The sequence below is a fragment of the Chelonoidis abingdonii genome, chromosome 5 (genome assembly GCF_003597395.2).
Source record: "Chelonoidis abingdonii isolate Lonesome George chromosome 5, CheloAbing_2.0, whole genome shotgun sequence".
NCBI classification, from domain to species: Eukaryota; Metazoa; Chordata; order Testudines; family Testudinidae; genus Chelonoidis; species Chelonoidis abingdonii.
Genome location: NC_133773.1, coordinates 95,047,003 through 95,060,920, shown reverse-complemented (window position 1 = coordinate 95,060,920; position 13,918 = coordinate 95,047,003). Strand labels below are relative to the sequence as shown.

At 39.7% G+C, this 13,918-nt stretch overlaps 1 protein-coding gene across 2 annotated transcripts in view; it reads left to right on the top strand.

Moving 5' to 3' along the window:
• SLAIN2 (SLAIN motif family member 2) overlaps positions 1-12,034 on the top strand; it is a 60,838-nt gene extending 48,804 nt beyond the window's left edge. For both annotated transcript variants that reach the window (XM_032768898.2, XM_032768899.2), the window contains 2 exons: positions 8,464-8,785; positions 10,681-12,034. In XM_032768898.2, coding sequence (XP_032624789.1) covers positions 8,464-8,785; positions 10,681-10,747 — 389 coding nt within the window. In that variant the 3' untranslated portion in view covers positions 10,748-12,034. The remainder of the gene's footprint in view (positions 1-8,463; positions 8,786-10,680) is intronic.
• Positions 12,035-13,918: the final 1,884 nt, after the last annotated feature.

Below are 13,918 nucleotides of genomic sequence, written 5' to 3'. Positions count from 1 at the left end.
TTGTTGAAAATTCAACAAGGCAAAGCAAGAATTATTCTGATTGCCCCCTCTTGGCCAGGACAAGTCTGGTTCTCTTACCTAGCATAGATGGCAGTATGTCCTATGGTTTCTCTTCAGCGCATTCCTCACCTTTTCTCTCAAAACAACAAGCTGATCCGCCACCTCCATGCTTGGCTCCTTCTTAGTTCCAAGACTTGGAGGTTGAATGCTCTGATAAGGTGAAAGATGTGCTGCTACACAGCCAAAAGTCAACCACTTGATATACTTGCCTACAAAAATGGAAATGATTCAAACTTTGGTGTCATTCTAAGCGCACAGATCCGGTCTCATCCTCCCTCCCCTCTGATTTTAGATTACATTTTAGACTTCAGAAGGTCAAAACTCTCGCTCAGCTCCCTTAAGGTGCACCTTGCAGCCATAATGGCCTTCTATCATCAAGTAGACAGATACTCCGTGTTCACACCTGCTGATGGATAGATTCCTTAAAGACATTGGGAATATCTTCTTGCATGTGATACCACTTGCTCCAACATGGGATCTTAACCTAGTTCTCAGACCTCTGACTAGATCTCCCTTAGAGCAAGTTGCCATGGGCCCATCTTACACCTGTCCATGAAGATAGCATTTCTAATTACTATTGCCTCAACTAGGTGCATAGGAGAAAATAGCAGCCCTGGTGACAAACGCACCATTCAAGATCTTTTTTTAAAAAAAAAAAGAGATAAAGTAACTGAGGCCACATCTCAAGTTTCTCCCTAAAGTTGCCTCCACTTTCCATATGAATCAACAGATCCAGCTCCCTGTTCGTTTTCCCCAAATCACATTGTGACAGCAGGGAGGTAATTCTGCATATACTAGATGTTAGAAGAGCACTACCATTCTACTTGGACAGGACTAAGGACTTTAGGAAATTCCTTAAGCTCTTCCATTTGTTTGTGGAAAGAGCCAAAGATTCCACAATATTGCCTCAAAGACTATCCAAATGCGTCTCTGGTGGCATTCATCTATTATCAATGGCGCAACCTGTTGTCTCTGTCGAGTCCATATGCACTCCATGAGGTCAATTTCTACCTCAGTTCCTTTCCTTAAAGATGTTCCTATCTCAGAAATCTATAGAGCAGCAACCTGGGGCTCTGCCCACACTTTTGCAGAACATTAGGCAATTGCTGGAAATTTAGCCTCTGATGCCATCTTTGGCTCATCAGTTCTCTATGTAGTAACAAACTGCACTACGATGTCCCAGCTCTCCAGGAGAGATACTGCTGTGAAGTCACCTAGAGTGGAACATCCATAGGGATATTATTCGAAGAGGAGGCAGTTACTTATCTTGTGCAATAATGATGGTTCTTTGAGATGTCTGCCCCTATGAGTGCTCCACTACTTGCTCTCTTTACTTTGGAGTTCTCAATCTGGGGCTCTGCAGTAGAGAAGGAACTGAGTGGGGTTTGCCTGCACAGCACTGCATAGCCTCAAAACAGACTATGAGGGAGGGACAGTGCATGTGTGGGCTGAACTGCTACCTAAAGTCTCTGATTAGAGGTGATGGGGCACAGATACATCTACAGTGGAGTACCCATAGGGAGAGACATCTCAAAGAACCATCATTATTGCACAAGAAAAGTAACTGCCTCATCCGGGAATGTCATTTATTTTAATAACTATTTAGGAAGTTTTAACAGGTGTATAAATCATTGTCCTGTAAACATCAGAACCAGAACAATCATTACAACAGTGAACTTATTTTTTGTTTAGAGAAACATTTACTAACAGTGGCACTTTATCACTTTTCTGATTGTCTGTACTTCAAAGGTCTTAAAAGGACAATCTGTTCTGGAAATATTTTTACTGATACTGGTATTTCAAAGTGCATAACACAACTGTAGTATCTCTTCGTGCAAGGATTATCTCAGTTCATTACGTAGAATAAAACAAACACCTGTGAAATAACCAAGAAATTATATTTAACAGTTAAACTGAAGTAGTTTATACAACTTGATAAGATCACATAGCAAGCCAGTGATAGTCAAAACCCAGATTCCTGACTGTTTCTCTTCTAACCAGGTGACCACACTCTGTTCTTTCATACTGATCAGAATCTCTTCCCATCAAATTCTTATGATATATTGATCTTTGCCTCTATGGACTAGATTCAATTTTCTGGAGTGTATATAACACTGAGTGTCTTATCTGACTTCAGCATGATTTAGACAATTTTAGCCTCATAATATCCTGATGAGAGAGGCAATTATCCCCTGTGACAAAGTTCCTCCTCTACCTTGGTGGGTCCTGCGCTTATTGGCGGATTTTTTCACCTCAGTGATCTTCCCCTCTTGTGGAACCCACAGTCTGGGTCAGCTCCTCCTGTGTCTGATCAGGAGTTGGGAGGTTTGGGGGGAACCCGGGCCCGCCCTCTACTCCGGGTTCCAGCCCAGGGCCCTGTGGATCGCAGCTGTCTATAGTGCCTCCTGTAACAGCTGCATGACAGCTACAACTCCCTGGGCTACTTCCCCATGGCCTCCTCCAAACACCTTCTTTATCCTCACCACAGGACCTTCCTCCTGGTGTCTGATAACGCTTGTCCTCCTCAATCCTCCAGCAGTACACTCTCTCACTCTCAGCTCCTTGCCTTCTTGCTCCCAACTCCTCACACACGCTCCTTCTCCTCTGGCTCCTCCCTGCCTGACTGGAGTGAGCTCCTTTTTAAACCCAGGTGCCCTGATTAGCCTGCCTTGATTGGCTGCAGGTGTTCTAATTAAAGTAGCTATCTCTACTGCCTTCTAGAAAGGTCTTAATTGGCTCCAGGTGCCTTGATTAACCTGGAGCAACTGCCATTTGGTTACCAGGGTACTAGGGATTTGTTTAGCCTGGGGCTGACATACCTGTTTCTCAGTACTTTACTGTAGCCATCTGGCCTTGCCCCATCACATCCCGTTTTACAGAAGGAGAAACTGAATCTCAAACTAAATGACTTGTCTAATGTCATACAAAAAGTCTATGGCAGAGCTGGAATTAAAAGCATGTCTCCTTATGCCCAGACTGTAGTGGCTTCATCCTTGTGCTTTAGCTAAAGTTCTAATCATATCTCATTAAAGGGATGACGTTTCTTAGATGTAAGTAGAGTTCTCAAACACTCTCATTTTGTTTAATTCAACTGCTTGTGTTAGTGGTGTGTGTGTGTGTGTATATATAGCACTTGAATTGTATATGCCCACCATTGTACAACAAGCAAGTCTTATTAATTCATTCAAGAGTTTACTCCTTTGTTCTTCTATCTTCAGGGAACTCTGCTTACAGGTAAGTTTCCTTTCTGTTCTAAAGATGCCAAACTGACTTTTATTAAACATTGTTCAGAAGTGTTCTCTAGGCAAAGTACTTTTGCTACATGGAACAGAACTATTAGGCCATCTGCCAATAATTATGTCATGCTGGCTGTGGTTTGGAGTTAATCAACGAATGCATTATTTAAACCAAGTGATTTGCCTTGTTAAGAACTTTTGCTTTCAGAACAAATACAACTGTTAAAAATAAGTGGACAGTGTGGTGCTGTGGTGACTGAAGTATTTTATGAATTCATAACTCAGACTGGAGGCCTATTCATAATATTGTAGTTCAGAAGAAAACTGACTTTGGGGAATTGGGAAGTTTACATTATTTTATTAGCTGCATATCTCTACTGGAAACTTGCAAACCATCTCTAATTATGTCATATTCTTAAGAACGTTACTACTAAAGTCCCATATTTTGCCTAGAAACTCTCTTCCCTTTCTGCCTGTGGGAGAGTATCTCAAACATCATAACAGACCAATACTAAAGGCCATTTAGTGTGATGTAAGAGCAGTGATCCTTGGCTGGTTTAAACTGTGTAGTCAAGGTGATGAATGGGATGTCATATACGTGTTCTACAACTGGATGAGATCTATCAAAGATTGTAGGAAAGTTTTTGTGTTTAAACTATCGTATGAGTTAGACCTTTTGGAATTTCAGTAACACCCTTAGGTTACGAGCAGTATTGCATCTTTAAAAAATAGAAATCTTTATTACTTAAAGCCTAATCCTCCAGATTTGTGCCCCTCCTTGGGTCCATGCAGAATGTTGCTGCTAAAATAATCTTCCTGTCAAGTCATTCTGTCCATAACACTCTTTTTTTTCTTTTGAATCCCTCTTCTGGTTTCTTCTTCTCCACAGATCAGTTATAATCTGTTCCTTGTTGTTAAGGCTGTACGTGATGTAACTCCCGTCTCTGTTTATCTGCTCTTGTAGATCATTGCATTGTCCATGTCTAATGATTCTAGCCTCCACCACTTGTTTGTTAGCTTCTTGCATAAGCAGTTTCATGCTTTATTCTAGGGGTGGGCAAACTATGGCCTGTGGGCCACATCCAGCCCGTGGGACCGTCCTGCCCGGCCCCTGAGCTCCTGGCACCTCCTCTGCTGTCCCCCTTCCCCCGCAGCCTCAGCTCACTTGCTCTGCCTCCAGTTCAGTGCTCTGGGCGGCAGGGCTGAGAGCTCCTGGGGCAGTGCAGCTGCAGAGCCCGGCCTGACCCCTGTGCTTCAGGCAGCATGGTAAGGGGGCACGGAGTAGGGGGGGTTGGATAGAGGGCAGGGAAGTTTGGGTGGTCACAGGGCGGGGATGTGGATAGGGTCGGGGCAGTTGTGTGAGGAGAATGGAGGTTGAATGGGGGAAGCAGTGCAAGGGGGAAGTCAGGAAGGACAGGGGATTGGATGAGGGGGCAGGGGTTCCAGGGGCAGTCAGGGGACAGGGAGAGAGGATGGTTGGATGGGGTAGGGCATCAGGAATGAGAGGAGGGGTTGGATTAGGGGGGCCGGATGTGGTCAGAGGACAGGGAGTGGAGGCGGGGTTGGATGGGGCAGGGGTCCAGGGGAGGGGAGAGATAGGAGGTGGGGGCTGGGCCACGACCCCCTCCCCTAACTGGCCCTCCATACGATTTCCAAAACCCAATGCAGCCCTCAGGCCAAAAAGTTTGTCTGCCCCTGCTTTATTCCCTGCTACCCCCTTCCTTATCGAGAGAGCCACTATTTGCTGCTTCAGATCCTTCCTGAAGACCTACTTCTGCTATGTGGTCTATGGAAAATGGCCCGTCTGGAGGCCAGTGGAAATATGGAGATCATATTTTTGTGTGCATATAATACTGTATTAAATATAGATCTTAAACATTAACTTGCAACCTACTAATTGTGTATCTAACTAATTTGCAACCCTATTCCCCTATTATTATTCTAGTTGTTCCCTCCCTCTGCTTTACCTTCTTTGTTTGAATTGTCAACTATTGCCTTAAAGAGAGAGTTCCTACCCCACAGAGTTTATTAATATCTCCTTCAAGTTTGTACTGCATCTATCACAATGGGGAGCCAGCCATGATTGTGACCGCCAGCAGATACAAACGATGACAAATTGATATAGTATAATATTTGCTTGTTGAACACCAAATTCACAACAGCTGCATTCATTTGTTGAACACTAATTTTACTATTGTATTTTTCTGAATAAATTTCATCTGTTAATTTCCTGTGTCTGCCTTATCACTGAATCCACCTAAAAAAGTGGTAAGCTAGTTTTAAGGCTAGTGGAATTCTGTCAAGATCTCAGGAAATAATTTGGTTCGAATATTGTGTTTTACTTTTTTTAACAGTATTAAGGCTAAATAAATACTAGAATGTTCTATTAATGGCTTTTAATATTTTATTTGGCGAATAAAGTTTAAGATGTATTGTACTGGTGTCACACACTAATGCACTACCAAGAATTGTTTACATGCATCGGTGACACTGGTAATTTAAATATTCTTTAGTCAGCGTCTTTCTATAGATAAGACAGATGACAAAAATTTATTGCTAAATGTCTAAAATGTCAGCAACATACAATTTAGTGTTGTACGATGCACAAGGGAACTCGTGTTAGGGTAGCTCCCATTATACGAGAAGTTTCAGGGGGAATACTCCCTTTTAACACACACCAGAAAAGCAAGTTAACAGATGTTAATACTGTCTACACTACAGCTATGCTGGCATAGCACCTTAGTATAGGCCACTGACAGAAGGAACACCACCTCCCAGCATAGTTAGCTATGTTGACAGAAACACTCTTCTACTGGCATAGCTGTTCCTGCACTAGAGGTTTTGTCAAGTCTGGGTTTGGTTGTTTTCATACCCCTCACTAACACTATGCCAACATGAGTTTAAGTTTAGACCAAGCCACTGTGTGTAAACTTTATGAAGCTTCTTGAACACTAAGAGAAATAAGGCATAAAAGTATTGCATGTCTAAATGGTTAAGTGAAACAAACTGCAAATGGAACTTCCTTGGCTTGCAGATTTTCCCAGGAAAAGTTTGGTAAAGGGCGGGAGGGATAGCTCAGTGGTTTGAGCATTGGCCTGCCAAACCCAGGGTTGTGAGTTCAGTCCTTGAAGGGGCCATTTAGGGATCTGGGGCAAAAATCTGTCTGGGGATTTGTCCTGCTTTGAGCAGAGAGTTGGACTAGAAGACCTCCTGAGATCCCTTCCAACCCTGATATTCTATGATTCTGAATTGCCACTGATACAAAGGGCTTGACTACACAGGGACACTCAGAAAAGTTAATCAGAATTAACAAAAGGTGTGAATTTAAAAAAAAAAAAGTTTGATAAATATCTTGTTGGGAGGAAGGCTGTTAGTCATCGTTTTCTATCTGTATTTTAACTAAATGCTCTAATATATTCGCTTTTACACTCATATTCTTATGTTTATGGTAGCTCAGACTTTAACATTATCAAATCATTATGCTTGGTCTTAACCTGCGATTAATGGACTGAGTTAAGAGGCGAGGCTTAAGAGTAACCTTTAGGTTCCTTAGATTTTTCCTTAGCAAAGTCTCATTGCATCAGAATCAGTATACAGAATTAGAAATGCATGTGTAACTAACTTTCAGCAATAGTACAGCAACCTAGTATCTTCAGAACTTCCATTTAGCAATGTGCTTTTTTTAAACTCTCACTGAGGAGTGCATCACTTCCATTTAAATGAATCCAAAGCAACTGTGAGTTGTCATAAATTTATTCTTGACAGATACTTCTATTTCAAATATTGTTTTGAACAGAATACTCTTGCAAAAGTAACCTAACATAGGTACAGAATCTTTCTTGGCGTTTATCATGATTGATATAGAGAACAGTCTTGTTCATGAATCCAAAATATAAACTGTTAATGCAAGGTGAGTGGAGTTACAGTCCTGCGATGTCAAGATCTTTAAGTACTACACTTAAGAAAGAAAAATCAAATGCACAGATAAAGAATTGAAATAACTGAGTATGCAGTGGTACTGCAGAAAATGATGGATCACAAATTGAATGAGTCAACAATATGATGTTACCCGGGGGGTCGGGGGGAGGAAGTGTCTTTCTGGATTGTATTAACAAAAGTGTCATTTGTAAGACTCAGGTGATAATTGTTCTGCTTTACTCGGCACTGTCCACTTTTGGGCACCATACTTTAAGAAAGATTTGAACTAATTGGAGGAGAATCCAGAGGACAGCAACAAATATTGAAGTTTGGAAAACCTAACCGATGAGGACAGCTTGAAAGAATTGGTCATGTTTACTCTAGAGAAGAGAAGGCTAAGGGAGGACAAGTCTTCAAATATGTTATCCATGCCAAATGAAGGTAGAAGTATTAATTGGCTTAGGTTGCAGGAAGGAAAGTGTAGGTTGGATATTAGAATAAATTCTCTAAGGATAGTAAATCACTGGAACAGTTACCTAGGGAAGGTTTGGAATGCCCATCCTTGTAGCATTTTAAGAACAGGTTAGACAAGCATCTGTCATGGATGGTCTATATCTACTTAATGCTGCCTCAGCGTGAGGAGATGAACTAGATCCAGGGGTTCTCAACCTTTTTCTTTCTGACTTCTCCCCCAACATGCTGTAACAATTCCACGGCCCGTCTGTGCCATGACAACTGATTTTCTCCATATAAAAGCCAGGGCCAGTGTTAAGGGATAGCAAGCAGGGCAATTGCCTGGGGTCCCAGGCCACAGGGGGCCCTGTGAAGCTAAGCTGCTAAGGCTTCAGCCTCAGGTGGTGGGGCTTCAGCTTTCTGCCCTGGGCCCCAGCATTAGACTTGTTGGCCCTGCTTGGCAGACCCCCTGAAACTTGCTCGTGGCCCTCCTGTGGGCCCTGGACCCCTGGTTAAGAACCACTGAACTAGATGACCTCTTGAGGCCCTGCCCAAGGCTACATTTCTATAATTCTACAATTTCTAAAAATTGCAGCAATTACTTGATACTAGCAGGTTATCTGACCACCCCTTCTCTATGCTGTTTTATTGGCTACATTCCAACATGTACTATTTTGTTGCATTTACCTTTTCCATGTGAAAATTTGCATTCCCTTTTATTAAACTGTCACTCATAGCCATAACTCAAGATTACTTCTAGTGAAGGTGATTGATTGTTGTGTATGTCATTTTCCAGTACCTTCTCCAAGTAAATTCCGGCCCCCTGCAGCACCATCACCTCTGGCTCTCCGACAGCCAGTGAAAGCATTTAGTAACCATGGACCTGGTTCTGCTGCTGCTCTTCCAGAAGCTACACAACTGACACACAGCAGTTCTTCACCAGGACCTCTTGCAGTTCAGAATTCAGGCTCTCCAAGCCCTGCCAGCAGTATCAACAGTACTACTCTTACCAGACCGGCAGGGACAACGGGGGTGAGGAGTGGCTTGCCTAGACCTAGTGCCCCTTCTGTTGGGGGCATACCAGTGCCTCGCAGCAAACTTGCACAGCCTGTTCGCAGGTGAGTAATCTGAAGGGGGATTTTAAGTTCTGTATTCAGAAACTAATACTTTCCTTAACGCTTCCTTTGTACCTTGTACATTACTACAGAAAACTGGAGTAACTATTAACTTTAAAAAAAAAAATAGGAACATATAAAGGTAACCCAGGCCTACAGTATTAAAATCTGCATAGTCCATTCTCTTGTCATAATAAATGATACTCCCGTCCACCCCTGTAAAAAGAGCTGGTATCAGATGTTAAGCTGATAGTATACTTGGATTGTACTACTGAATGTAATGTAGAACTAAAGTTCTTTCATTTTAAAAGCGAGTATTTATCCCCACAGACAGACCCACACATTACAGGTACATGCACTAGACAGTTACTTTAAGAAATGAGTAAAGAAGCAAAAGACACATTCAAAAGCAGTGTTCAAGTTTAAAAGATAAATCTGTTGGTGCACACTGCTTAACAAAAAATGCTGATCTGCTAAACAATTCACACAAATCATGTGAAATACATTAAAATGTCCATAATGATGCTCGTAAAATAGTTCAGTCCTTACCTGTTTTTTGTTCTGCTGTGAATAAGAATTTCTGTTTACTGTTATGTAAGTTCAGATGCCAATCTTAGCTAAATGTTTGAATAGAAACAATGTGTTCAGAGACTTGTATTCAGTTCCAAGTTATCAACTATCGAGCCCTTAAAAGGAATGGGTAATCTATGCAGATTTTATTAATACTTGGCTCTTTTATGGAGCCTTTCTTAAATCATCTCAGAGTGCTATACAAACAGAGGAAACCTGAGGTACCAAGAGAAAGTAATTCCTCAAGTTTTCACAAAGGTCTGTGGCAGAATTGGAACAAGAACTGAGATCTTGACTTGTAAGTCCATTGTCCTCCCCAGCAGGCCACACTGCCTTAAGTGAAATACTGTAGTGATTTAAAAACAATGTGGAGTCCTTGTGGCACCTTAGACTAACAAATTTATTTGGGCATAAGCTTCCGTGGGCTAGACTTCTTCGTCTCTAAGGTGCCACAAGGACTCCTTGTTGTTTTTGCTGATACAGACTAACACGGCTACCACTCTGAAACCTGTAGTGATTTAGATATTTAGGAAGAGGAACACACCTCAGGTGTTCTTTCTTATTTCTAAAATCTGTCCTCAGGGTGCACAGGTCTCCTCACATGTGCATTAGAAAATAATTTAACTGTAGCTGTCATGCTGAAAATACATTTCTGCCACTGGGTACAATGGAAGTGCAGTGTCAGACTGTTAGTCTGTCGTCAGTATTTATTTAACAATCTTAATGTAATAAGGCTGCCTTATTTCTGACTGAAAACTCTTAATACTGGTCTTAACAGTCTCTTCTTAATGGCTCAATCACTACCGCGTAACTGATCTCACTTTACAGCAAGATGTCCATCCCCATTACCAAATCAAATGTTTGTTGTATCTAAACTTTACAATTATTTTAGTGTTTTTATGGGAGAAAGTGATTTTCTTTTTGAAATTTTGTATTACTGGGCTGAACAAAATGGATGGATGTTGTCCTTTTCATCAATAAGGATTTGCCTGCTCTACTGTAAAACAGATGCATGTCATCAGATTGGATTCATAGTTCCACATTGTGTAGTTTTATAAAGTTCTCTACATTTAACCATTTATATATGACTAAACACTTCATAAAAAACAAGTTGTCAAAACATAAAATGTTAAACTTTGAACTTAGTATGTATTTTTAAGTGCAATGTAATACAGTGATGCTTCTGAAACAAAATGGTTAAAGCACATAGTTTAATTTTCAAGAAAAAATAATTCTACTCTTTTATGTTAAGTTCATGTATGTTAATGATTTGAAGCTTGAACAAATTAAGTGCAAACCAAACTGAAATAAATCTCATTTTATTTTAGATCATTACCGGCTCCTAAAAGCTATGGCAACATGAAAGACGAGAGTTGGAAAGATGGCTGCTACTGAACTGCAAAGCTTAAAAATGCAAAGTTCACTGGTTAATGGACACTCCTTCACCAAGCTAAAAGACAGCTTGATATGCAGACTGTTCAGATGTGACTTTCAGGATTTATAAAATCCCAGACCTCTGTCTTTAATTAGCACAAAGTGGCAGAGATTTTAAAGCAGCACTTTAATGACAATTAACATCATATATTTGGTGATCATACAATCTCTTTTACATGGAATCGCTGTCATTTCTAGGGTTTTTTGTTTTCGTTTCTGCTTGCTAAAAATTGTATCAATTTGAGCATTTATGACAATGGCCAATGTTTGAACAAAAAAAACCTAACAAATGCCAAAGAAATGCCCATCTTGAAAAACAGCAAGTAAAATAGCAAACTCCAATGTTCAAAACTTCATATTCAGGCATCTAATTCAGCAGAATGATTCACTGGTAAATATGTACTATTTAAACATTAGCATGTTAATCAGAGCCAGAGTTCTGATTGCGGATCACTACAGTGCTAATGAAACACCTGCTTAAAACAATTGTAGAAAGTTCTGGTTGGAAAAAGTGGTACATATATCCTTCAGAAAGAATCCAGCAGTTCTCTCTGGAGGTATCCTAGAGTTGGTAAATAGTCGTCATGGCATTGTTTTATCATGAAAGGTTTGGATGTAGCAGACAAACACACATTCAGTTGGTGTAGGTTGCATCCTTTTCATTTGTTTGACATATCAATTTTATGTGCTCTTATATTTTGATTGCCAAAAGGGCTTAGTATCAGTTGTACAATCTTTCTCGACCTTATAGTTCCTGGCTCAGGAAAGATGGCCTTTGCTTTTAGCACACTGCCAACTATTTAGGGATACCTTTTTTATAGCAGGTTTCCTTAAAAAGGAAAGAGCAGCTAGTAGTAACCAGTTGTTCTGATATCATCACACCACAATGCTTATAGCCTGGAACACAACTGTATTTGCTAATAGTTAATAAGAAGGAAAGACAACTATGCACTTGTAACATACAAATTGTAAGGAAATGAGTTGTACTGTTGATGCCAAATGATATTCATTTAAGTAATGTTTCATGGTATGAGGCAGTTTTCTGTATCCTACTTTTTACTTTTATCCATTTCTTAAATTGGTTTATTTTAAATTGTAAATATTTTTGCAGATGATATTGCCCATGTTACTGTTTTAACTATGTACTTTGCCTTACATATCTGTATCTTACCTTGTTTGGTGACAGAGTATGAAATCTGCTACATATGTTTACAAACTATTAAATTCCTCTAGTGGCTCTCAGACTTACCTATTGACATTTACATTGTTTTCATCTATTCTTATTAGCAATCTTGCTAACATTTTACTCAGTGGAAAAATTCTTTCTTACAATTAACATACAGACTGCTTTTTCTGTTCTATTTTGGAAGATTTGTAATATAAAGGTTTAAAACTAAAAATGTGTTGGGAGAGTCAGTTAAACAGGGAGTACTGTTTTTTGTGTGTAGAATTTTTCAGGACAAGATTTCTGGATGCATTGTTTGCAGCAATGGCTAACATGATGGTGTCTTTTGTACAATGACTGGAGAACACTAAAAGCTTTACATTGGATTGGATGGTAGGTAGCTTTTAACCCCATTAGTACCAGCACTTTGAAGTGTAAGTGCATTTTGACTCCCACCACTAAGAGGATAATTGATCCTGGAATTCCAGAGAACTCTGGACTTTTGGACCAGTGTTAACTTTACTGGATGAAAAGCCATGCAACACTACTTGAGATGGGAAAAGCCAAATCGAAAGTTTTAGGGACAAGACTGCAACTGTGACTACTCAAGCAGCTGCAAGCACAATTTGTATCAATAATGAAAAGACTTCATACCATGGTGACTAAGATCTCTCAAGTGTGACTACCCTCTGAAACCAGGGCATCAAATATACTGTAATTCAGTAGGAAAACTGAAGCAGGGGTTATAAAAGAGCTACCTTGCACTATTCGACCAGTACATGCCACTGCTGGCATAGAAAATGTATTTCAGTTACTGGTATCTCATGTAACTACTATAAGAAACTATCCAGCCTCGCTAACAAAGCCCAAACATTTGTTTAAAATGTTACAAAGCAATGCTGCAGTCTTCAGTAAAAGAGAAGGGATTTTAATTGGTGGTTTTTATTATGAAAATATTGAATTGATTTTTTTAGATTTGAAAATCAGAAAATTCAGATGAAGATATTCAGGTTAATTTTTTAAATAAAGGCTGCATCAGAGTATTGTGTACATTATTTATTTTTTTAAATTCCAGCAATTACCTTCAATAAGTGATGAAGGTATGTTGTGCTTAAGTTACATAAACATCCTTTTATCTGCTGTTCTACTCCCACAGAAATATAGCTCATAATTTCCTGAAGAGAGAAACAATCTGTTTACTAGGAAGCCTTTGAGCAGTACCAGTTTCTCAATATCAGGAAATCCTAGATCTTTCTGTGTTTAGAGATTCAGATATAGTGCGGAAGTGTGGAAATATGAATTTGATAAACTAGTGCCTATGATTTACTTAACTTATGTTTGATATAGTAGTAAAGGTTTTATGAATGTGGATTATTTTTTGTGCCAACAGCTCGGAATTGTCATATGTATGTGGGCAGAAAGAATTGAATTCTGCTTCCAAAGTTATTTAATTTTTCTGTGTTTGAATGTTTTTGTAAGTGTTAAAAGTGTAAAAAATGGAAAAATATAAATATTCTTACCACAGAGCACTTTTCTTGTGGATCATTTTTCTATAAAACTTATTTGTTTGAAAGTTTCAACTCTCTAGAGAGCATTCTAAATGTGTATGACGTTGCCAAACTCTGAAAATCAGTTTTTTTAAATTGGGGATTGTTAATAGTTTACTTTCTTAAACATTAACTTCAGATTTCAGTGGCTCAGTAATCAGTCCTATTGCTTATTGGCTCTCTTAATTAATGTGTTGAGTCTAATTGGTTACATATTTGGCCACAGTCCTGTTTATCTGTGGTTTTAGTACAGAAGATTGAAATTAGACTTCTATTAAATGTGAAGGCCTCTGTTTTTGATCTTATGCATTGTCCTTTCAGATCACATGAAACTGGATTCAGATATTTATCCAGCCTGAAATGTGCATGTGCAGGTCTCTTGGGCACGTGCACATGCAGGTCCAGATAAATGATCTGGGA